Here is a 24,641-nt window from a genome sequence, read left to right as displayed (position 1 = left end):
GGCCTCTTTGTTTTCAAGGGGAACGGCAATTATATACTACTAATTGCAATTCAAAATAATCTCGTAATTTTTAAATGGCACTAGATTAACATGTAAGGAATCATGGTTTACTCCCAAAAATGTTATTCGGGAGCAGGACGGCTGATATTGTAGGCTACCTCCGACCCAGTTGGTGGCAGCAATTCATCCGTTGGGCAGTTGCTCTGTTTAACATCAGTTTGTCCAAAATCAGTATGGTCAAAGAACATCTATTGATAAGATAATGTCCTCAAAAGATGGAAGGCAGGCGTGAGGAGGCGAGATCAGGTGGGACCATTCTAGCCAATGAGAGGGCACATACGCGTGTGAACACGCACATATCCCATATAAAGTTTTTTTTGTACATTTATTTTAATGTGGGGGCAAAATGCCACGTGCATCTATATATCAGTGCATTCGTAACACTTTAACCATTACGAAACTTCTATTCGATCAAATAAGCCTCGAGTAGCAAATTAGCCTTTTTTATGAATTTGTTTGACCAAATTCGACACTCATACAAACATTCCTCATCCGTGGTCTTATTTTCGTGGAAAGATTTTGGGCAGAGTAAACCCTCTCGTTTCGCCTCGTCCTCTCTGGTAAGGTTTGTCCATGGCCTGACAGACCGGTATTTGTTTACTTTACTGAGTACAGAGAAGGACGAGATTTCAAGGGGTTGTCGTGGTATAGGTAAAACCCGAAAGCATAATTTATGCACCCTCAGTGACCCAGGACATCGAGCTTGGAATAAATAAACGACTTCATTAACGTTTTTATAATATAGGCTAAACGCAGCTTTTTTGGTTGCGTCTAGGCCTACTTGGATAAGTGAACTGCTTCAAATAGCCAATCCGAAGTGGACGAAGATCAGTGTTTTCAGCAGTAACCTACAGATCCAGTGATCCGTTGTTCTACTTGAGGTTGTGATAAAATAACCCACATAAAATATAATGGCAGCCTCAGCAACTGCCCGGCGAATGCAGATGGGTGTGCGGACATTCAGTGAATTTCTGGAGATGGCTGTAGGCTCAAGTCGCTCACCTTGTCACACGGCGGGGTCAAGAGAACATATGAGACAAACCATCAGGTGAGATGAATAAATGTATAACTTTGAGTGACAGCGTGAACCAATCAGTGCAGTGCATGCGCTTTTTGCATCTCTTTGAATCCCCTATGTGGCAGGTTTTTGTTCCAGCCAAGCACTGGTTGAAATAATGAAGGTCCACACTGAAGAACAATACGTGTTGTGCTTCCTGTTAATCATCTAATTTGCATTTAGGACTAAAACATTCCCTTTTATTTTATTTTATTTTACCTTTATTTAACTAGGCAAGTCAGTTAAGAACACATTCTTATTTACAATGACAGCCTACACCGGCCAAACCCGGACGAAGCTGGGCCAATTGTGCGCCGCCCTACAGGACTCCCAGTCATGGCCTGTTGTGATACAGCCTGGAATCGAACCAGGGGGTCTGTAGTGACGCTTCAAGCACAAAGATGCAGTGCCAATCACGTCATAGGCTATGCATATTGTGTTATCCTTCATATTGGTTTCACTTTGTAAGTAGTTGCCTTGCTCTTTGTAATTCTATTTCTGACTAATTCTATTTATGAGTGTCACAGTTATTTGTAGTGAGCACCTGGGGTGTATTCATTACGCCGATTCTGTTGCAAAACGTTTGTCTGTTGCAAAACGTTTTGAAACAGAAACTGTTTACTCCAAACGGAAGACGTTTTGCAACAAAAATTAGAGTTGCTATTGGACAAATTTGGGTAAGTCTCTCCCCGTTTAGTTCCGTTTGCTCGGTTTGCTTCCATTTGGTTCTTAAACGGTAAACAGTTTCCTTTGCAAGACTTAATGAACCGAGCACCCCTGGGGTGTATTCATTAGCCGAGTTCTGTTGCAAAACGTTTGGTCAGTTGCAAAACGTTTTGCAATGGAAACCGTTTACTGTTTACTCTAGGAACCAAACGGGAGCAAACGGGGAGGGACCTACCTTAATTTGTCCAATAGAAACTCAAATTTTCCTTGCAAAACCTTTTCAGTTTGGAGTAAACAGTTTCAGTTGCAAAACGTTTTGCAACAGACAAAGTTTTGCAACGGAATCCAACTAATAAATACACCCCTGACTGAGTGAAGCAGCAAGGCTGTGGGATTGCATTACATATAGTTTAATTCACGTGTTTACTCAGAATATAGCCTATTAGTTTGTCCTGAACATTGCCGGATAGGATACTACTGACAACCTTTACCCCTTCTGGCAATATGTTATTTCTGCCCTGACTTTAATGGCAGGAAGCCTGCCTGGAAAAGGGTGTTTGTTAGAGATGTGCTATTTTTAACATTTCCACTCTTTCTCGCCCTTCCCTATCAGACACTTGTCATCATGCGGTATTGTAATGACCAGGACTCCCAGAGTGCTTTGCCACCAGCAGGATTGGGACATGATGACATCAGTTCCCCACAGCAGAACTTTCATGGGGTTCACCAATAAGAGAAAGGAGTACTCAGAGCGGAGGATACTGGGGTAAGATGGTACCACACCATGAAATAAAATATATTGTAGGACTATATTTCCGTATGTACAGGGTAAACGAGAGCTTGAATGCATACATTTTACATTTTAGTCATTTAGCAGACGCTCTTATCCAGAGCGACTTACAGTTAGTGAGTGCATACATATATATATATTTTTTTTTCATACTGGCCCCCGTGGGAATCGAACCCACAACCCTGGCGTTGCAAGCGCCATGCTCTACCAACTGAGCTACACGGGGATAGAAAGAAGTCATGGAAAGGTTTCATATTAAAGTAAAAAAAATAGGGCTTTTTCTGTTTGAAACACAACATGGAAGTGGAAGGGGTTATTAAGTTATTTAATGTTGTTTTCAAACTCCTCCTACGATGCTGCTTCAGGTACTCTATGCTGGAGATGTATGATGTGGTAGCCAACGTGGATGACTACAAACTCTTTGTCCCCTGGTGTAAGAAGTCCCAGACCATCATGAAGAGGGCAGGCCACTCCAAAGCTCAGCTGGAGGTGGGGTTCCCACCCATCGTAGAGCGATACACATCCATGATCAGCGTGGTGCGACCACACATGGTCAAAGTAAGTTCCTCCTGCTTAATTAGGGATTCAAAATTCTGGTAACTTTCCCTAAATTCCCAGGTTTTCCAAAGATCTTGGTTGGAGTATTCCAGATTTGTTGCTTATTCCCTCCTGATTCCAGGAATCTTCCAACCAGGATTTCTGGAAAACCTGGGATTCTTTGGAAAGTTCCCGGATTTTTGCAACCCTACTTAGTCCCGCTTAATTGTGGTTTCATGAATGATGATGATCATTGTTTGTTTGGTGATAGGCAGTGTGCACAGATGGAACACTTTTCAACCACCTGGAGACAATATGGCGCTTCAGTCCTGGCATCCCTGGTTATCCCCGCACCTGCACTGTGGACGTTTCGGTGAATATGACAGCCCTTGTCTTTATCTTACGCTGCCCACCTCTCGTGTAATCTTGCTCTCTGTTTGTGCGTACACCCTTTGCATGTGAATAGACTGACTAAGTTACACTATATATACAAAAGTATGTGTACACCCCTTCAAATGAGTGGATTTGGCTATTTCAGCCACACCCGTTGCTGACAGGTGTATAAAATCGAGCACACGGCCATGCAATCTCCATAGACAAACATTGGCAGTAGAATGGCCTTACTGAAGAGCTCAGTCAATCAATCAATCAATTTTATTTTATATAGCCCTTCTTACATCAGCTAATATCTCGAAGTGCTGTACAGAAACCCAGCCTAAAACCCCAAACAGCTAGTAATGCAGGTGTAGAAGCACGGTGGCTAGGAAAAACTCCCTAGAAAGGCAAAACCTAGGAAGAAACCTAGAGAGGAACCAGGCTATGAGGGGTGGCCAGTCCTCTTCTGGCTGTGCCGGGTGGAGATTATAACAGAACCATGCCAAGATGTTCAAAAATGTTCATAAGTGACAAGCATGGTCAAATAATAATCAGGAATAAATCTCAGTTGGCTTTTCATAGCCGATCATTAGAGTTTAAAACAGCAGGTCTGGGACAGGTAGGGGTTCCATAACCGCAGGCAGAACAGTTTAAACTGGAATAGCAGCAAGGCCAGGCGGACTGGGGACAGCAAGGAGTCACCACGGCCGGTAGTCCCGACGTATGGTCCTAGGGCTCAGGTCTCTCAGTTGGCTTTTCATAGCCGATCATTTAGACTTTGAACGTGGCACCGTCATAGGATGTCACCTTTCCAACAAGTCAGTTCGTGAAATTTCTGCCCTGCTAGAGCTGTCCCGGTCAACTGTAAGTGCTGTTATTATGAATTGGAAACATCTAGGAGTAACAACCTCTCAGCTACGAAGTGGTAGGCCACACAAGCTCACAGAACGGGACCATCGAGTGCTGAAACATGCAGCGCGTAAAAACGTCTGTCCTCGGTTGCAACACTCACTACCGAGTTCCAAACTGCCTCTGGAAGCAACGTCAGCACAAGAACTGTTCGTCGGGAGCTTCATGAAATGGGTTTCCGTCGCCGAGCAGCCGCACATAAGCCTAAAATCACCATGCACAATGCCAAGCGTCGGCTGGAATGGTGTAAAGCTCGCCGCCATTGGACTCTGGAGCAGTGGAAACACGTTCTCTGGAGTGATTAATCATGCTTCACCATCTGGCAGTCCAATGGATGAATCTGGGTTTGGCGGATGCCAGGAGAATGCTACCTGCCCGACTGCATAGTGCCAACAGTAAAGTTTGGTGGAGGAGGAATAATGGTCTGGGGCTGTTCTTTATGGTTCGGGCTAGGCCCCTTAGTTCCAGGGAAATCTTAACGCTACAGCATACAATTACATTCTAGACGATTGTGGCAACAGGGGGGAAGGCCCTTTCCTGTTTCTGCATGACAATGCCCCTGTGAACAAAGCGAGGTCCATACAGAAATGGTTTGTCAAGATCGGTGTGGAAGAACTTGACTGGCCTGCACAGAGCCCTGACCTCAACCCCATCGAACACCTTTGGGATGAATTGGAATGCCGACTGCGAGCCATTCCTAATCGCCCAACATCAGTGCCCGACCTCACTGATGCTCTTGTGGCTGAATGGAAGCAAGTCCCCACAGCAATGTTCCAACATCTAGTGAAAAGCTTGTTATGGCAGCAAAGGGGGGACCTACTCCATATATGATTTTGAAATGAGATGTTTTACTAGCAGGTGTCCACATACTTTTGGTCATGTAGTGTATTTCCTCTTCTCATTTTTTTCCTTTCTCTGTTTTGTATGTCTTCTCTGACTGATATTCTACCCTCTCCTTCCTTTCTGCCACACAGATCTCGTTTGAGTTCCGCTCCTTGCTCCACTCCCAGTTAGCAAGTGTGTTTTTTGACGAGGTGGTAAAGAAGAATGTGTCTGCCTTTGAGCGTCGGGCCGGCACGCTCTACGGCCCACAGACTTGCGTCCCACGGGAGTTAATGTTCCATGAGGTACATCAAACGTGAGGTCCATCTGCCATTGTGTGTCCTTGCCCCAAACCAGCCTGCACCTTAACCCTGGCAGTCCCCTGTATCTCCTAGCTGGAGCAGCATGACACTACACCAACCAGCCCCCATCAACCGCCTCCAGTCTCCGTTACCACGAGGCCCAGATGCCATTGGCTTGGTCCCAGGTCTGTTTGTGCTGTCTTGCCAACTCCTATGGTCACAATGGCATGACAGACAGCACTTCTGAGATCTTGGAGTATCTGTGACAGCAGATCTGGGACCAGGCTAAGCTGCCACTAGTGCATCCTCCTCACATTATAGAGTAAGGACCAATCAGTGTGGGCTTCAGCCCAGCTTATCACCCTACACAACTAGTTGACTTGAAAGTCCCATATCTTAGCCTGTATCATTGTCTTGTAAAAAGCTGCCGTCTACCTCCTCACAAGGGTTACTCTTCAGCACAGGCCCCTTGTTGCATTGACGTGTGTGCGCAATTTTAAAAGAAGAATCCTTCTTCTAAATCTAATTGTAAAACAAAAAAGCCACTACACAAATCGGAATAGATTGAATTTATTGCTGTGTAATCATGAGTGAGCAGGACACAATATTGAGTGAACGAATGACATGGACCATTTTGAGTCTGTCTTAGTATGTGACTGCTGTAGACACTCTTAGTATGTGACTGCTGGAGACACTTTAGATTGCTGTAGAGTGGGTGCAGGTGCACTCCACTTACCTGCTACATTCTAGTAGTCCAATCATGCAAAATTAATTTATCTTAAAGGGGCAATCCATAGTTGAAACAATAACAACTTAAGCATTCTCCCCACCACTGTTTCGGTAAAAAGCTGAGGGATGGGGCTAGAGAAATGTAGCTACTCTCAAATTCATGGTCAGAGCTATGGATACAAGGACTGACCATCCATGATATCAAAATTATAGTTTTAACCATGCTGATGTTAAAATATATATTGAGGCTATACAGTGTTTTTGTTTTTTTGTTTACATTTGCTTTGTTTACAAACATTGGTAGTAAAACAAGCTTATTTTGGTTTCTGATGGGGTATTACAGTTGAACTAAGCTCATGAGGCATTTATAAGTTATTCGTTAAGAATCAAATGATACATATAATTAATTTATAAGTCCAAAATGGATGCAGCAACTGCAGATTGCCCCTTTAAATATATTTTAAATATACTGTATTGTTTATACCAAGAAGTGCTTTAAAAAAAAATTGTTATTAAGTTATTGATATATATATACTTTTTTTAAATAGCAAGTAAACTGCTTTCCTTCACTTTGGTGTGTGTGCAGAGAGAATGTTGTTCAAGTGCTTCATTTGTCGTGGATTAAAACAATCATTGGTCATTTACGCCTTACACACATTAACCACATTATATTGTCTTCAGTGTTAAGCTTTATGTAAATGTTGAGAACAGGAGCTGTGAAAATTCTATAAAGTGTGTCAACACAGGCTGCCTAGCGAGTTCATAAATGAAACAAGACAAAGTATTGCAATTATTTATGCATGAAAGATATGGCTACTTGTGTAGGATATTTTATTTTGAATTGCATTTGTTTGTTTTGCCTTCGTTTTAATGGAAAGACATTTGAATTACATTTTAGTTAATGTGTAATAACAGAAAGGGCTCAGCAAAGTCAAACAGATTGTGTTTAATGTACCGGTATGTATTTGCCCTCTGCTATGATGGTGGCATTTACTCTCAGGGGTCATGAAAGGTGAACATAGGAAGCAAGTGTACGTCTTTTAGATTCAAGACTATTCATTTGTTATAAAAGCAAGAATCCCAGATTCATAAGCAATGTCTCAGTACTTCAAAGCAACTTCCTGTCTTTATCCAGTCTCTGGCATCAACAAACACATGTAGTAGTACTGCTTTTGAATCAAATAGCACCTGACAAGTAAAATAAATATAGTAAAAAAAAAAGCCATAAAGCTAGGTGTTGATGCCATATTGCATTCATTTACCCAGTCCTTTCTTATCAGTGAGCTGTAGTAGACTGGATATGGAAAATGAAACAATTAAGTGTGTTGATATAAGGCAATTACATTTGTGTGCATGCTTTGTGTATTGTAAATGAAGATGGAGGAGGTAGAATGAATCATGTTACTGTATTCCTAATTAGGCCTACCTTTACTTATTCTTTCAGTTAGTTCTAAGTTAGCAATAATGCACAGATGGGTGTTGAAAACACATACAGTGTATGAGCATATTATGTTGTTTGAGTTTTGCATGCAGATCAAATTTGTTTGACCTGTTAATCATACTTTAGTGTGTATGCATTTCCACCTGTAGCCATGGTATCGCTCCTTTTCTTTTCCATTCGAAATTCTGCAAAATGTCACATTCTGGTTTTGACCATGAGCAGCTGGTCACTACTCACTACAAAATTAGTTATCAATGGAATGGAATATTGGGAATATGTGTGCATGCAATGTAGTCTTATTTATAGAGCCAAAGACATATTTCCATCACTCGTGAATGAGTTGTTGATGTAAAAATGTTTTAATGTGATTGTTCTGCTGATATACTTTTTGAGATAAATCACTGCTTTCAGAAGTTGTGTAATGTAGCAAGCTGTTCAGCTCACCTTCGGGATTTGCTCAAGGTAGAACAATTTGGCAGGTGGAGTAGAGCTGTGGGGACTCTTGCTAAGATAATGCCTTGGTCCCACTAGATGAGCTTAGTCGTCTCCTTCTGTAGCGTGTCACTGACGAAAGCTGAAGTGTGCTAATGGGAAAAGTGTGAGTGGTGGTGGGTTTGTCGCTATGCAGCAAGTGACGGGGTGGGTGGGATGCAGCCTTTTCAAAGGGCAACCAAAGCACAAGAAACGAGAGCAGGGTGTTGGTATCTGGGCCAGTTATTAATAACAGCAGAGAGGAGATGGGTCCTTTGACTATTTGCGTATTATTACTATGATTACACAAATCTCCCATACACCACCATATCCATGACAATCAAATCACAAAATAAGTACCTAACCAGAACAATATCAATTGATTGTTGGACATTAAATAAAGTTCACTAAACAAAGCCCCACTTCCTTGTTAATCATTCAGCTGTCTAGCCCTGTATACAGAAACAAGCTTGGCCTGTTGCAGAGCCTCATGCCTGGTGGATTCACAAAAACCGTGACTACAGTTGGGGCTTATGCAACAGTGGTTGAGACTAATTGGTTGTTTCAGTGTGTGTAACATTATCCTCTGGCTGGTCTCATGACTACAGTTCTCCACAGAGCCAGAAACAAGAGAGGCAGAGCTGAGACAGGGATTGCTGGGCAGATTTGACACTTCCCCTATGGGAACCTGGTTGTGTGTACTTATACATGCACAGGACCTTAATTTCAACACCTAGAAATCCCAGACTATCAAAATCCTATAATGTAGTCATCCAGGACATTGAGACAGGAGGCTGATCTGCCAGGAATAGATTACCAGTGACTTTGGAATTTTCCATTTGTTATTGAATAAAGCTTGTCAGTTTCCAACCTCTTTACACACCATGAGTAAAAACAAACACATGACACCAAGTGTTATTGAAAACATTTATTGGTTTTCCATTTTTTGTTCTCCTTAGCTCCTTTCTCCCATTTGACCTATCCAGCCCCATCCCGCTATATAGTTTCCCAAATGCATCAAACTTCAATGGCTCTTCCCTGGTTTCACAGTATCCTACACCTGATTTGATCAGAAACAACCAGATGTTCCACAAGACAAACTAAGAATAAAAACACAGACACATATGAAACCCAAAAGAGAGACAAATGCAAGGCTTATAAAATCTGAGGGGATTGAAGGGAAGTCTGAAACATTTAATGATTATTTAGTTGTTCAAGTGAGCAGGGTCCCACTGATGCTACACAAAACGGAGTGTTGATAACCCTATATTAAAGCAGACAAGGAAAGCTGCTATGGGCCTCGGACCAACTGCTGCTATGGCCTGTGAGCAAGCTTGAATCAGTCAAAGCAAACATCCCCTTAACAGCAGAAGAAGCCCATAGAAATGGGCAATATATTTATTTACAAGACAGCCAGAGTACGTACATCTACTTCATTGTAAGAGTAACTTTCAAAACATGTAAAACTGAAATATGGTGATGAGTGAGGTTGGAAGTCACACAGCTATATGACTGAGCAATATGGTTGTGTAGAGCTCATATATATTCAAGCGAAACATATATATTTATAACTATTTACACAACGCATAAATAAAACCACAAATGCTGTATCCACAATAGGATTATCCTCTCTATACATTACATGGTTATTCATTCAACACCCAAAACCTCTAATAAAAAGGACACAAAATCAAAATAGGGGTTTTCCTATTGCTAAGAAGAAGGGATTCCAAACTAGCAAGCGCTCATTTTGGAGTAGCAGCTCACTGAAGCGCTCTTCTGGGGCATAATTAACAACATACATTATAAACCAAAATAAGACAGGAACCCCAAAAGATAAAAAGCCCCTCTTGGCTGCATACTTATGTTCAAGCTTGCTCTCAAGCACATACTAAAAGCAGAAGACCTTGTCCTTCTCTCAATCCTTCAAATATACAAGTCTATGCCATTACTATCAGGCCTTTGGGTGCTCCAGGCTACAACCAAAGCTCTTCGATCATATGCTCCTACCTACACAAGTCAATCCTACATTACAAAAGATGCATAGACAGAAAATGAAAGGAAAGAATGTAGAACAATATTGAATGACAAAACAAACCAGGTTATTTTGATCATAGAGGTATGTTCAAGGTTAAATCCATTGAAGTCAGGGAATCTGGTGAGACAGAAAGATAGATGTAAAGGGGCAGTACTGTTTAATTCTGTATTTTTTACTGATTTGCATTCTTCCTTGGATAGATTGAACATCTTCAATAGAAGTTAGATACTTTTACAAGGAAGGACCTTTTTCCTTTACTGGAGTGTAGGTAGAGTATGGTCAGGGAGAAATTGCATAGAGAAATGTGGTGAGGGTTTCAGGCAACAACAAAAAAATACATTTCCCTGTTGGCTTAGATTAGGCAAGACTTTCCAGACAATATCGAAGCTTCAGCAAACATCAGCAGCAAAATGTGACTCAAATTAAAAGTTACTTGCATCCTTACTAAGTTTGCTAACTTTGTAAAAGGTTTCATCTTGATGTCAAACTACCACTCAAGTTAAATAGATATAAGAAATTACTAAAAGTGAAATCTCAATTGATGACCATTTGGGATTGCTCTGTAATTCCCCACATAATTACATTTTTACGTAGCCTGGAAACCAAACTGCTCAGAGTGAAACAATGGTAAAACAGAGCATAGCAGTTTGGATTGCATACTACTTTTTAAGCCCCATGCCATCTTCAATCAGTTGGTGCAGCCCAGTCCTCACAGGCACATGGGGGAGGCTGATGAGATGCCAGCAGACTGCATTGGCCTACTGTACTGAAAAAAAACAACTCATAATTCACATCTTAAAATTCATAACATACCAACTGCCTCTGTAGTGAAAAACAAAAGTGAGCATAGACATTAATTTTTGCAACAACACACTCACTCATCACAAATTGTAAGGAAGCTAGTTACGGTGCCTCCTAAAGACATGATTGACATCAGGAAAAGAGGGTGGGCTATCAGCTGATCATTGATGTTGATGATTGATGTAAATCTGCTAGTTAGCTAGCTCAATTGTTTTTACTGATTGGGATTTATCTTCAGTGCTCTTAAATAATAACTTCATAATATAATATTCATAATCTTCTAACTCAAGATATACGGCTGGCTGGCTAGTGGCTTTTGTGGATATTTTTGTATATGGTGGTTAGCTAGCGTCTAGACTGCCTGGGTTGCTTCCGACTGAGGACCGGATGGAGTTGGGTCGGAGCAAGGGTCGTTGATGCACCAGCTCCTCTCGGTCTTACTGACTCTCTCTGCTGCACGTATCAGCCAACCAGACCGAATATTGATGATAATCAAGTGTTAATCAAATGTTATTCTGCTGCGGTAGTACTGTTGACATTTACACACACACACACACACGACCGGTGACCGCATCTCAAGCCATGCAGGGTTTGGATACCAGCGTGCGCAATCTCAGTACAGGGTAGTCCGGGAAAAAAGCGCAACCTTGCACGCGTGAGCTCTGTACACGCCAGACCATCAGGGGCAACCAATGGACGGGGTGGGTGAACTTGACAACGTCACGACGACTTGCGGGTAATGGGTTCAGAACAACAACAAAACTTTATACAAAAAATTCTAATTATACCACCACCCAAAAGGGCACTTGGCAAGTGGGAGGGCCAAGGGGCAGGTGCTGGGTATATATTGACTCCTATCTGTGCACGTGCCTGCACTAAATAATGTAAATATTAAAAGCCCTTTTTGGATTAATTTAAAATGTGTACTGTCTCTTTGAATCTCTTCCATGGGGATGGGGGTGAGGTCAGCTTTTATTTGAATACGCCATGCAAGTGACGTGACAAGTAGCCTATTCGTTTTTGAACTTTTCTAGGCTTTTTGAATGGTCTTCAAATGGGCAAAAACGTAGCACAATGGTCGTTTTCATGAATTTGACAATATAAATCTTGAAGCCCATTCAAAAGACCAGGGACATGAACACGGAAGTATGATTTAGGAACAGGTCACTTGCACACGTTATTTCCTCCCCCTCATCTTCTTCAGCCGGACTTATTGGCCCCCACCAGGGTCATGAGTCCGTCCGTGCTCATGGACTTGGGGCGCTCTAGAGGGAAGCCCAGGGCTCGGCTCCAGATAAGTTGGGCCAGCACCCCCAGGGCTCGGGACACGCCAAACAGCACAGTGTAGTAGTTCATCTCTGTCATCCCATAGTACTGTAGTGGAGAAGGAGAGAGGTCAGGAGGAAGGTCAGGGAGAGGTCAAATGTTGTTTATTGCAGAGGTCAGTGATGATTGAAAGGCTAAACTCACAGGTGCTGTGATGCTTTTGATTGAAACACATCTGGCTAACAATGCTGACCAGTCAAAAAGCCCACTTACAAATTCAAGGTGGTTCAAAAAACAGATCTGTATTACATGACAATGTGTGCAGTACAATAGGACATTGTTAAGTAGAACACTACACCTCTTATCCTTTACCTGCAACAGCACTCCACTGTGGGCGTCTACGTTGGGCCAGGGGTTCTTGGCCTTGCCCTGCTCCAGCAGTACTGGGGGCACGATCTTGTAGAGCTGGTGCACCAGTTTGAACATGGGGTCGTTGGGCAGGTGCTTGAAGGCAAACTCCTGCTGGCATTGGTACCTGGGGTCAGTCTTCCTCAGGACAGCATGCCCATAGCCTGGCACCACCTATGGGGGTGAGAGAGAGAGAGGGTGTGAGGGGTGATTAGCAAGGTTTCCACTTCTCTCTGGGTTAACTGGTTCTTGTTAACGCAAGAGATGTTTGAAACCGAGAGGCACAACATGGGATTACTTCTTGTAAATACTTTATGGAACTGGAAACCACGCTAATGATGCCATATGGCCCCCTAAGGCTGTCACGGTCACTGGTGGGTAAGGTAAGATGCGTCGTAGTAGTGAAGATGCGTCCCAGATGTTTTCAGCCATCTCTTACCCTGCCAGACTTGAGTGTGTTCCAGATGTAATCCCTCATCTTCTCATCAGACACCTCCCCTCCCATCTCCTTCTGCAGGGCCGTCAGCCACATCAGCACCTCCTGCAGGGCATACAGAGAAACACATCACATCAGCAACATACTATAATATCAACCTCAGCAAGGCTAAAACAGAAATACTATTATAACACTTCTCAGTGACTGTTGTTGTGCTTATGATGTTTATAAGGATCATGTATATCTATCCATCCACTAATGACTCTGGGAGAGAGCAGGTCAGTGAGTCAAGAGGATGTCAATCCTAGTGGCACAGTGCAGAGCAGAGGACAGGCTTGACAGACCTGGTTGGCCAGCCCATGTAGAGGTCCAGCCAGCCCGTTCAGAGCAGCACTGAAGGAGAGGTAAGGGTCAGAGAGAGCACTGCCCACCAGGTGACTGGCGTGGGCACTGACATTACCTCCCTCGTGGTCACTAAAACAGGAACCCCAGAGACAGTTGGTTACTATGTTATTCATCACAAAATTGGAATTGACAGTAAATGATTACTAACATTTATACAGATCTATATTCAAATACAGATCTATCCAAGACACAATTTTCAATTGTGTCTAACATAAAATTTGTTTACTATCAAGTGCAGTTTATGAACACTAGAGGGCAGAGAATATTCATTTTTGAGGGTTTCACAATTCGCTATCCTGCAATGTCAGAATTTAATGGCAAGGGAAGGGGAAGGAGCTACAGCCAAAAATAGACAAAATGGCTGCCCCCCCAAAAGTCAAATAAATCAATGACATAATGGTTAATAATAATATGAATACAAGGGTTTTGTATAGCGCGTTTCAATGACCAGGGCCTGAAACTAACGTTTTGGTTCACCAGCCACTGTGGCAGGTAGATTTAAAAATCCACCAGCCACTAAAAAATTTTACCAGCCAATTTTTTGTTGTTGTTGCCATAATTACACCAACAAATATATAAATAAAAATGGTGAACATGCTTTGTAATGTTTCTAAAACAATAAAATGTATTACTAGTAAGAAGTGACCCGAGTCTTTTAACCGAAATCTATATAAAAAAAAAGCACTAACCTTGCTAGCACTAACCTTGCTGTTAGCTACTTTGAGGAAAAATGAACTTACTATGACTGAGATATGTGGTTGTTCCACCTAGCTTTTTTAAGATGATTGCACTAAGAGAGTCTCTGCTAAATGACTAAAATATAAATGTAATGTTCAGCTGCCCCTTTAAGGGCTCTATCATAGTCCAAAACGTGTATGCGTACGCACAGCAGTGCTCTAGAATATTGGACCGTTGGCGTTCATACTTTTCTCATTCTCAGCACAGCTCAAGCCATTTCTCCAAGAGTCATCACATTCAAATTCAGTTTGTACATTTTATTTTTTTAAATCCTCTTATGTTTTTATTTTCATTGTTTTTATTATTATTTTCATGTGAAGCACATAATGTTGCATTCCATGTCTGAAATGTACTGTATAAATAAAGCTTGATTTAATTTGAAATGAATAGAGGGCGCGTACCGGAGACGCACTGGTTGGGAATTGTGGGGAGGTGAGCGTTCGGGCTGTGTGTCCCCGCTGATGGGGGTCTCAGAGGGATGCTGGACTATCGCATCCTAGTGTCTGTGGACTATGATTTAAGCTTGAGTCGTCAGTGACAGTGTGCCTGTGAGATAGACAATCTGACTACATTTACATTTAAGTCATTTAGCAGACGCTCTTATCCAGAGCGACTTACAGTTAGTGAATACATATTTTTTTATACTGGCCCCCCGTGGGAAACGAACCCACAACCCTGGCGTTGCAAACGCCATGCTCTATCAACTGAACTACATCCCTGCCGGCCATTCCCTCCCCTACCCTGGACGACGCTGGGCCAATTGTGCGCCGCCCATGAGTCTCCCGGTCGCGGCCGGCTGCGACAGAGCCTGGATTCGAACCAGGATCTCTAGTGGCACAGTTAGCACTGCGATGCAGTGCCTTAGACCACTGCGCCACTCAGGAGACTAGTAGCCGATGTGTCTTCGCTAGCAGTTTAAGCAAACTCAAACATTGAAAACAACCTTGCTTGTGAACTAAACAATGTAAATAGCCAAGAAACACACCCTTTAGTAGACTTTAGTAAATTAGACCAACTTTTATGCCTGTGAGCAGCTCTTCTAAAAATTCATCTTCAGTGCGCACAGCTTCCCAGCCAGGCAGTGTTGCTGCGTGAGGTGGGAATATATATTATAGGATCAGCTACCAGCTATGAAACAAAATGACAGAAACACCTAAATGTGCTCATACTTGACTTCTAACTCTTTTTATTCACAAATGCAAGTGAAATGCTTGCACTGTGGAACCCTGACCACACCACCCTCCAACGTGGCTCGTGAAATAAGACATCTTACCCGACAATGCCAAAATGTTATGCCCTGTCAATGACCCAAACACACCTAAACGGTAATAATGGTTGAAATGTACATCCTTTAAGGTTGGTTTCCCAGACAGTTTAAACCTAGTCCTGAAAAAAAGCTACTTAAATGGAAATTCTTCCGCTTAATCTGAAACTGGCCCATAGTACAATACCTGTGGATGGTAAGGTAGAGCCTCATAAGTTCAGTGAACTCAGCAGAGTCACTGTAGCCCAGCATGTTGGCAAAGTTAGCGGACCAGTCCAGGTTGGAGTCGATGGCGCCAATGCTGCTGCCCTCACGGTACAGGTTACGGTAGATCTTAGCAGCAACACACGGCAACTTGGCAATCAAGTCCATGGAGTCCTCATAGATGAACTGAAATAGAGTAGGGTAGGTGGTTTAATCAACAGGCAGTAGACTGTCTCCCACAGGATCTAACTGAACTACATGATAAACCCCACACACACACAATTACCCCTGCAAGTATAGTTTATTTTCTGTTCACGCTTTGGTCTGTCGAATTCTGGGGCTGTAATTCCCTGCACCCCGCCAGAAAACAGTGTGGTGGTATTTATTTATTTGAGCCTAATCTTATTCTAACCAGGAAGTCTAGGAACATATTAATATGCTCTTTTTCAAGGGAGACCTGGTGTGCATGTTAACATTCACCATTAAAAAGAATGAACAGACACTTGAAAAGCACTTTAATCTGTCAAGGTTTAGTGAGGATGACTCATCCATCCAGCATCGCCCTCTGCTTTAATGTATTTACCCACACCTGACTGTATTGCATTGTAGTGTAATGACTACAGACCTGGGTTCAAATGGTATTTTACATTTTTCAAATACTTTGATCGTTGGCTTTAGCCTGCCTGGAGAGCCAGATGTGCAAGGTTTACACCTTTGGGACTATTCTGTTTGTTTCATTTTGCCAGGCAAGCTCAATCAAACACAGCCAAAGTACTTGAAAGATTTCAAATACTAGGTCTGTGAAGAATCTGTCTGTGTGTGTGTGAGACTCACCTCCCAGTACTTGGCCTTGTTAACGCCCTCAGAGTAGGCCTGTGCAAAGCTGCTCTCGCTGTTCAGAGCTGTGATGGCAGCGCTGAACTGGGACATGGGGTGCAGGTTGGTAGGGAAGTTATCTAGCATGGTGACCACGTGGGAGGGGAGTGCTGCCCTCTTAGCCCATTCTTTGGACAACCAGCTCACCTGAAAAGATGAGATGCAAATAGGATTGGTGAGTTTAAATAGGGACAATAAAAATGCCACAAGTCAGAACAGAAATGTTATTTAATCTCAAACACTATAAATCCCCACCACATGGCTACAGTTGTAGAACTTCAATGTGAGTCATCAGGAACAAAAAGTAAAACTCGATTGTTGCAATGCCTTCCTCCTAAACCATAAAATAACTTGCTTGTAGTATGTAATAACATAGGAAATTCCTCTAGCTGAGCCATATGAGGGTCCAATTAGACCTCATCTTGAGGTGGCTTCAAGACAGTGCTGCAGCAAACACTACTTCTGGTAGTTTTTCTGAATACAGTTTTCAGTTTCATTACAAGAAGGCAAATATACAAAGATGCGTAATAAACCTTTTTTCTTAACCTCCTTTTTAACTTGAGCAGACTGAATCCTCCCGTTCTAGCCCCTTCTCACCTGTTCCTCTGTGGGGACCTGTCCTGTGACCAGCAGCCAAAAGAGGCCCTCAGGCAGTGGCTCCTGACCTCCTGGAGCCTTGGGCAACAGCTGCTGACACTCCGGAATGCTGTAGCCCCGGAAACGGATGCCCTAAAGAAAGTAACAGGACATACAAGGAGTAATGCTTAATATAGTCATCATATATTGCAAATGAGCATTGTCTAAAATGATGGCACAATAAACCACAACAAAGGGGGAGTAGTTACTGTAAATGCAGCTTTATCAACAGAATTATTTGGAAAATCTTAACATTCTAGGATTCTTAACCGCCACCAGCTGAGGTTACTGGAGGACCAGTGACACTTCCATTGACACTGATTTATTTTACAATTCAATTTATGTAAGTGGATGCAATTTAGATAAGTGTATGGCTTATACACAAGGGCCAACGGTGCTCAGCTTCGACACAGCAATCATTCTGTGGGTGTTACTGTTTAGTGGATTGTGTGTGTTGTGAGGACAGGAAACACACCTCATCAGGATCCAGTACTGAGGTCTCGTACACCAGACCCTTCATGCCCCTCATCCCACCATAGACCTGGAAAACACACAAACACAAATTACATTCTGAACAGAAAGCTCAATTAAGGCTAGACTCATTTGCTCTTTGATCAGTCCAGAAATAGCATGTGTGTCTAAAATCAAATGCGTAAGGAATCAGATGAACCATGACCCTAATCCATCTGCATTATTCATAGCCATAATAAGGGTGAAGAGATCATGTGAATGATAAACATGTGTGGATGACACAGTCAAAGCTGAGGTGTGTGTGTGACCCTGGAGTGAGCCTGCTGTGATAAATGGTGTGAGGCAAGAGCTGTGACTCAGCTATGTGCTCAGCTGGCAGGGAACTGGCTTAGACATGTGACATCACATTACCTCTAGTATACTAAAAGGGAGATGGCTTCAAGGCAACATCAGACCCAATTTGGTGGAATTTAGAAAAATATTTTACCATGGTTTCTCTGATCTACACTACCAGTCAAAAGTTTGGACACACCTACTCATTCAAGGGTTTTTCTTAATCTTTACATTATAGAATAATAGTGAAGACATCAAAACTATGAAATAAAACATATGGAATCACGTAGCAATGGGAAAAAAAGTGTTAAATCAAAATATATTTGATGTTCTTCAAATTGCCACCTTTTGCCTTGATGACAGCTTTGCACACTCTTGGCATTCTCTCAACCAGCCTCATGAGGTAGTCACCTGGAATGCATTTCAATTAATAGGTGTGCCTTCTTAAAAGTTAATTTGTGGAATTTATTTCCTTCTTAATGCGTTTGAGCCAATCAGTTGTGTTGTGACAAGATAGGGGGGGTATACAGAAGACAGCCCTATTTAGTAAAAGACCAAGTCCATATTATGGCAAGAACAGCTCAAATAAGCAAAGAGAAACGACAGTCCATCATTACTTTAAGACATGAAGGTCAGTCAATACGGAACATTTCAAGAACTTTGAAAGTTTCTTCAAGTGCAGCTGCAAAAACCATTAAGTGCCACAGGAATGGAAGACCCAGAGTTACCTCTGCTGCAGAGGATAAGTTCATTAGAGTTACCAGCCTCAGAAATTGCAGCCCAAATAAATGCTTCACAGAGTGCAAGTAACAGACACATCTCAACATCAACTGTTCAGAGGGGACTGTGTGAATCAGGCCTTCATGGTCGAATTGTTGCAAAGAAGCCACTACTAAAGGACACCAATAATAAGAAGAGACCTGCTTGGGCCAAGAAACACAAGCAATGGACATTAGACCGGTGGCAATCTGTCCTTTGGTCTGGAGTCCAAATTTGAGATTTTTGGTTCAAACCGCTGTGTCTTTGTGAGACGCGGTGCAGGTGAACGGATGATCCCACCGTAAAGCATGGAGGAGGTGGTGTTATGGTGTGGGGTGCTTTGCTGGCGACACTGTCTGTGATTTATTTCGAATTCAAGGCACACTTAACCAGCATGGCTACCACAGCATTCTGCAGCGATACACCATCCCATCTGGTTTGGGCTTAGTGGGACTATCATTTGTTTTCCAACAGGACAATGACCCAACACACCTCCAGGCTGTGTAAGGGCTATTTACCTAGAAGGAGAGTGATGGAGTGCTGCATCAGATGACCTGGCCTCCACAATCCCCCGACCACAACCCAATTGAGTTGGTTTGGGATGAGTTGGACCGCAGAGTGAAGGAAAAGCAGGCAACAAGTGCTCAGCATATGTGGGAACTCCTTCAAGACAGTTGGAAAAGCATTCCAGGTGAAGCTGGTTGAGAGAATGCCAAGAGTGTGCAAAGCTGTCATCAAGGCAAAGGGTGGCTATTCGAAGAATCTCAAATATATTTTGATTTGTTGAACACTTTTTTGGTTACTACATGATTCCATGTGTGTTATTTCATAGTTTTGATGTCTTTATTATTCTACAATGTAAAAAAAATATATATACAAATAAAGAAAAACCCTTGAATGAGTAGGTGTGTCCAAACTTTTGACTGGTACTGTATATGTGGTTTATTTCTACATCAAAAGCCTTTCTGATTCTCTTGTATGGTTTTACTAACATCAGGTTCTGAGTTACTGAATATGGGTCAGTTACTTACCATATCAACAGTGATCGATCCAATCTTGGTTTTTCCAAACTGCTGTTTGAAGCTCTTGATCCTACTTTGTTCTTTTGGAATAAGGTCTGATAGAACATCCTTTAGATTCTGCAAAAACACAGCCATGTCTCACTAAAAGCTCAGTCGAAATCACATCAATTCAAAAACAGCCTATATAAAAGACAACTACAGAGAACCTAGTGAACCTCTGTGTTAGTCAAACAAACATTAGATCCAAAACAATAGCTTGAAAAACACTGGCATGGTCCATAATGGCAGAGAGAACAGAGAGGGAAACCATCTATTTTTGTCAATTCCTATTAACATTATGTTTAACTAACAATGATGATAATAAAGAGCAAATTGATGAGTTCCCTTGATGAGGTAGTCAGAGTACTTACTGTTGAGGAGCTGGCATGTCTGGACGCCACAAGAACGCAGGTGGCATTCTGCAGAGGAAAATGCAAGTATCAGAAAACAGTGTATGTGGTCGAAAACCAGCGTTGTTTAGCCCCGAGTGTAAACGAGGAATTAGAGAAGCTTCAAAGCACAACTGCACTCTGCTTTCCAATTTCTAAACTGTAATACTTGCAACTACTAGAACTAGGCCTAATTGAATCATTGAGCTGACAGTATCATGAACTCCTGATTGCTTGCTGCTCCTCAGTTAGCCATGATCAGGGTTCTCCAACTGTCGGCCCATGGGCCGAATTTGGGTCGCAAGTGATTTTATTTGGCCCCTCCAAGTTCAGAGCCTATTTTTTAAATATTTTTATTGTTGGACATAAAAGACTGTAAAACACCTGCTAATCAGCTCCAAGTTATTTTAATTAGGGAAATCTGTTCCAAAGTATTTCCACGTATAATAGAGAGATATATGTAATTATGTTCCGGCCCCCTGACCATCCTCTCGAGAACAATAATAAATCGGCCTGCCACTGAATGTAGTTGATGATCCCTGGCCTAGGTATCCAACCCCACAGACTCACAACATCCACGACAGAGTTGACAGAGGGAGACCATTATGTTGTCAGAGGTAAATGGGGGGCAGCTGATATAATGAGACAGGATACCAGCTTCTAATAATGAATGAGAATGAGCCTACAGGGCTTAGAGCAAAAACATAGCAATATTTCTCACAATTTCAATGAACCATAATGTATGTCATTTTCATTCCACCAAGAACAAATAAACCTGACACTACTGCTGTAGTGCAGACAGACTGCAAAGGCAAACCCAGTTAATTCTGGGTATAATCAATTTTAATTAAATCACTTTTTGACAGCATCCCTTTTGATTTAAACAAACCTTCCATACATGTTTGCCCATTGAAGAAGTGGTCAGAAAGTGACTTTGGACCTGAATGCCAAAACATTCAGGAGATAAAGGTGCTCAAAATTGACCCATTTTGCACACCCCACCATACCATGAGACATCAATATCTTAATCGCTGGAAAGATAAACAGTTGAGTTTGATCCCATTTAAAAGCTTACAAACAGGGTTGTCAAACAATGTAATAATTTCTTGATTTAATTTTTTTTTAATGACAATTACGGATTTTTTTTTAACCTTTAACCCCCTATGGATCAGTGACCCGTATACGGGATGGTTGAGCTAACGTGTGCTAATGTGATTAGTAAGACTGTTGTAAGTAACAGCAAACTTTCCAGGACATAGACATGTCTTATATGGACAGAAAGCTTAAATTCTTGTTAATCTAACTGCACTGTCCAATTTACAGTGACTATTACAGTGAAAAAATACCATGCTATTGTTTGAGGAGAGTGCACAACAACAAAAAACTTATCATGGCAACTGGTTTCATACATTCACCTCTGAAGGTAAATAATGTAATTACATTCAGTAATCTTGCTCTGATTTGTCATCCTAAGGGTCCCAGAGATAAAATGTAGCATAGTTTTGTTTGATAAAATCAATTTTTATTTTCAAATGTAGGAACTGGGTTATAGTTTGAACCCCTGCTGTCTCTGGCTCCACACACACCCCGCCCGGCCATCTAGATGTGAAAGTTAGTGTATAAGTTAATGATCCATCATGTATGACATTCCTGGGAGTGAGTAAACTTACATTTTGTATTACATTTTAGTCATTTAGCAGACGCTCTTATCCAGAGCGACTTACAATTAGTGAGTGCATACATTTTTCATACTTTACCATATCATTTTTGTATGTTCTCTATAGTTATGTACTTGAAAATGTATCAATTGACCAATTCAGCACATTTGGGCAGACTTTGTACAAAATAGACCAGTATTGCAATGTTTCACTGGATCAATCTGAAACTTTGCACACACTGCTTCCATCTAGTGGCCAACATCTAAATTGCGCCTAAACTGCAATATTATATTGCGGCCTTTCTCTTGCATTTCAAAGATGATGGAACAAAAAAATAAATAGAAAACGAATGTTTTTTTGTTTGTATTATCTTTCACCAGATCTAATGTGTTATATTCTCCTACATTAATTTCACATTTCCACAAACTTCTAAGTGTTTCCTTTCAAATGGTATCAAGAATATGCATATCCTTGCTTCAGGTCCTGAGCTACAGGCAGTTAGATTTGGGTATGTCATTTTAGGCGAAAATTGAAAAAAAGGGTCCGATCCTTAAGAGGTTAACATAATTTCTCTCAAAATGCGTCAACTCAGATTTTTTTCTTCATATTCTCACATTGTAGCTTAGACCCTATTTTACATCATCTGAGGTTGTCGTCTTTTTTTTTTTTTACACAAAAAAACCCTAAACCGTTTGACAACCCTGTTTGTATGCTTTTGAATAATACCAATCTCAACCATTTATCTTTTCAAGTGATGAATACAAGGATGTCCATGGTATGGAGGAGTATGCAAAATAGGTAGCTAAACTTTGAGCACCTTTATCTCGAATGTTTTGGCATTCAGGTCCAAAAAGTTACTTCATGAACTTCTACAATGGGCAAATATGTATAGAAGGTTTCTTGCAAGACAATGCTGACATAAAGGAACTAGGAAGAAATGCAACCAAGTTTCTGAATGGGCAAGCACTGTCCTAAATCACTATGCATCCGTCTAATTCAACATGTCACATTTGAAGTAGTCTGTTTTAATGGATGATATATCCCCTTGGATAGGCCTACAGGGAGGCATACTGAAATATTCTACAAATTCCCTCAAAAATGACAGTCCCTGAACATCAAATTCTAGCTGATATAATTGTGTAAGGTTGGTAGTTCTGGTAAAACAAAGACATTTCACAGATTCCTAACTGCAATGCTCAGAGAACTGACAAGGAATTACCACTTTGTACAAAGTTCAGAGAAGCAAACCCCTGAGCCTTCATCTCTGTCTGAGAAGTTGAAGGTGCACAGTCCTTCAAAGAAGATGGCACAAATAAAATGATTATTGTGATGTGTCAGCTGTCTGGTCAATAGAAATAGAATGATCTGCGCAGGAGGCTAATTGATTAGTCAGTACTGTAGGTTACAATCTAGTTACAGTCTGACTCCTGACCAGGAAGGTAGCAGTGGCACCCTGGAATCAATACTGACCTCTATGAAACGCTTGAAATAGATAGACACAAGACAGAATGCAAATCAATGTGTGTTCTTAAGTATGACATATGCATTGACCTATTACATAATTGGATCGCTAAATTAAAGGGACACTACATGATTTTGGCCATGAGGCCCTTAATCTACTTCCCCAGAATCGGATGAACTCGTGGATACCATTTTTGCCATTCTTGCTACATAGCTAGCAAGATGGAGAGACTTGGCAACAACACAACACCTGAAAATGAACAAACCTAGATAGTTGCTGTTGTGTTGGCTAGTAGCTATGGCATTTAGCTATGAAGGAAATGTTAGCACTGAAGGTCAAATTAGGGGAATAAGGAGATGTGGACGAGCATGTTAACTTGCTACTGCTGACAGTAATAGTAGCTAGCTATAAGAAATAGGAACGATTTTGATTATTCAAGCAACCAGTTTAACTTAATTCCACGTGAGAGGATGGATACCTAACAGTCAAACATCACCCTCCTCTGGCTATCTAACAGTAACTAACTAGCCTGCCATCTCCTATGTCAGATGACTAGCTCGCAGTTAACCTTAACAAACTTACGAAACGCGCCAGTGCCAACACAAAAATAGTTTACAAGAAAGAGGACCATCGTTGCCAAGTTCCAAAACTGTTTGGCGGTGTGTAGCCACTACTAGCGTACATGAATGTGCTTGAAAACAACAACCTACATTTTTCCTGGCGAGCGTGCAAGCCTGTAACTTTTAGCTATCTAACGTTAGTAGAAGTTTACTTGCTAGCAAACTATTTAGCTACAGCTAACACTGACATCCACTCTACTTGGGAGATGTTCTTTGCTTCGGCTTACCTTTGAATTAAGGAGTCTTGGCACTAGCCTGCTGATACCGGTAGTCAGAAAGGACATGGTGTCTGTGGAGAAAATATAGTTTATTCTATTTGTGAAAGTCTCTGGTTGAAGGTGCCCCTACAGAAAAAGCACTACTGAAGGTTGAAGAGGGATTGGGGCCCGCAAGTAGACGTATCGTTGATTGGATGGTGGTTGCAGCGAAATCTAACCTGATTGGCCAGTTGAGACTCGTGTGTCTCTATCAATCGAAACGATTGGCTAAGGCAGACGGACAACTGGGGTATATTTAAGAACACGTTTCCGTTTCAGTCTGTCACGCAATTGAAATTAATTGAGTCAGAGTAAAACCAAAGATGGTAGAGAAACTCTGTGGTAAAACTATCATTCAAGTATGGTCAGGGGATGTTTCTGGACAGGACCATATAACGTC

General features: G+C 41.7%; 2 protein-coding genes across 3 annotated transcripts; one reads left to right on the top strand and one right to left on the bottom strand.

Moving 5' to 3' along the window:
* Positions 1–422: 422 nt before the first annotated feature.
* On the top strand, positions 423–6,489 carry LOC121545724 (coenzyme Q-binding protein COQ10 homolog A, mitochondrial). 2 transcript variants are annotated; one of them, XM_041856497.2, is made up of 5 exons: positions 423–1,108; positions 2,397–2,549; positions 2,939–3,131; positions 3,382–3,483; positions 5,369–6,489. In XM_041856497.2, exons 1-5 carry the CDS (start codon positions 972–974, stop codon positions 5,534–5,536), a joined length of 753 nt encoding a protein of 250 aa, XP_041712431.2. In that variant the 5' UTR covers positions 423–971; the 3' UTR covers positions 5,537–6,489. The 2 variants fall into 2 exon arrangements, with proteins under 2 accessions (XP_041712431.2, XP_045065411.1); XM_045209476.1 differs by lacking the exon at positions 423–1,108 and adding an exon at positions 1,450–1,581.
* Positions 6,490–9,072: 2,583 nt separating this feature from the next.
* LOC121545723 (citrate synthase, mitochondrial) lies at positions 9,073–24,385 on the bottom strand. The gene is made up of 11 exons (XM_041856495.2): positions 24,212–24,385; positions 20,227–20,274; positions 19,826–19,933; positions 17,707–17,772; positions 17,193–17,324; positions 16,554–16,742; positions 15,703–15,905; positions 13,453–13,582; positions 13,112–13,213; positions 12,637–12,846; positions 9,073–12,372 (listed from the first exon to the last, which is right to left on the bottom strand). Exons 1-11 carry the CDS (start codon positions 24,266–24,268, stop codon positions 12,199–12,201), a joined length of 1,419 nt encoding a protein of 472 aa, XP_041712429.2. The 5' UTR covers positions 24,269–24,385; the 3' UTR covers positions 9,073–12,198.
* Positions 24,386–24,641: the final 256 nt, after the last annotated feature.

Source organism: Coregonus clupeaformis, chromosome 30, assembly GCF_020615455.1.
Source record: "Coregonus clupeaformis isolate EN_2021a chromosome 30, ASM2061545v1, whole genome shotgun sequence".
Taxonomy (NCBI): domain Eukaryota; kingdom Metazoa; phylum Chordata; class Actinopteri; order Salmoniformes; family Salmonidae; genus Coregonus; species Coregonus clupeaformis.
This window is presented reverse-complemented; position numbering and strand designations above follow the sequence as displayed.

Bases quoted from the DNA above. Each gene is read 5' to 3' on its own strand.
- LOC121545724 (XM_041856497.2), top strand. From the start codon at position 972: ATGGCAGCCTCAGCAACTGCCCGGCGAATGCAGATGGGTGTGCGGACA. The intron at 2,550-2,938 runs GTAAGATGGTAC...ATGCTGCTTCAG, and splicing joins TCAGAGCGGAGGATACTGGG to GTACTCTATGCTGGAGATGT. The intron at 3,484-5,368 runs GTGAATATGACA...TCTGCCACACAG, and splicing joins CCTGCACTGTGGACGTTTCG to ATCTCGTTTGAGTTCCGCTC.
- LOC121545723 (XM_041856495.2), bottom strand. From the start codon at position 24,268: ATGTCCTTTCTGACTACCGGTATCAGCAGGCTAGTGCCAAGACTCCTT. The intron at 13,583-15,702 runs GTATTGTACTAT...TTCCTGTTTTAG, and splicing joins CTCTACCTTACCATCCACAG to TGACCACGAGGGAGGTAATG. The intron at 12,847-13,111 runs GTAAGAGATGGC...TCACCCCCATAG, and splicing joins ACACACTCAAGTCTGGCAGG to GTGGTGCCAGGCTATGGGCA.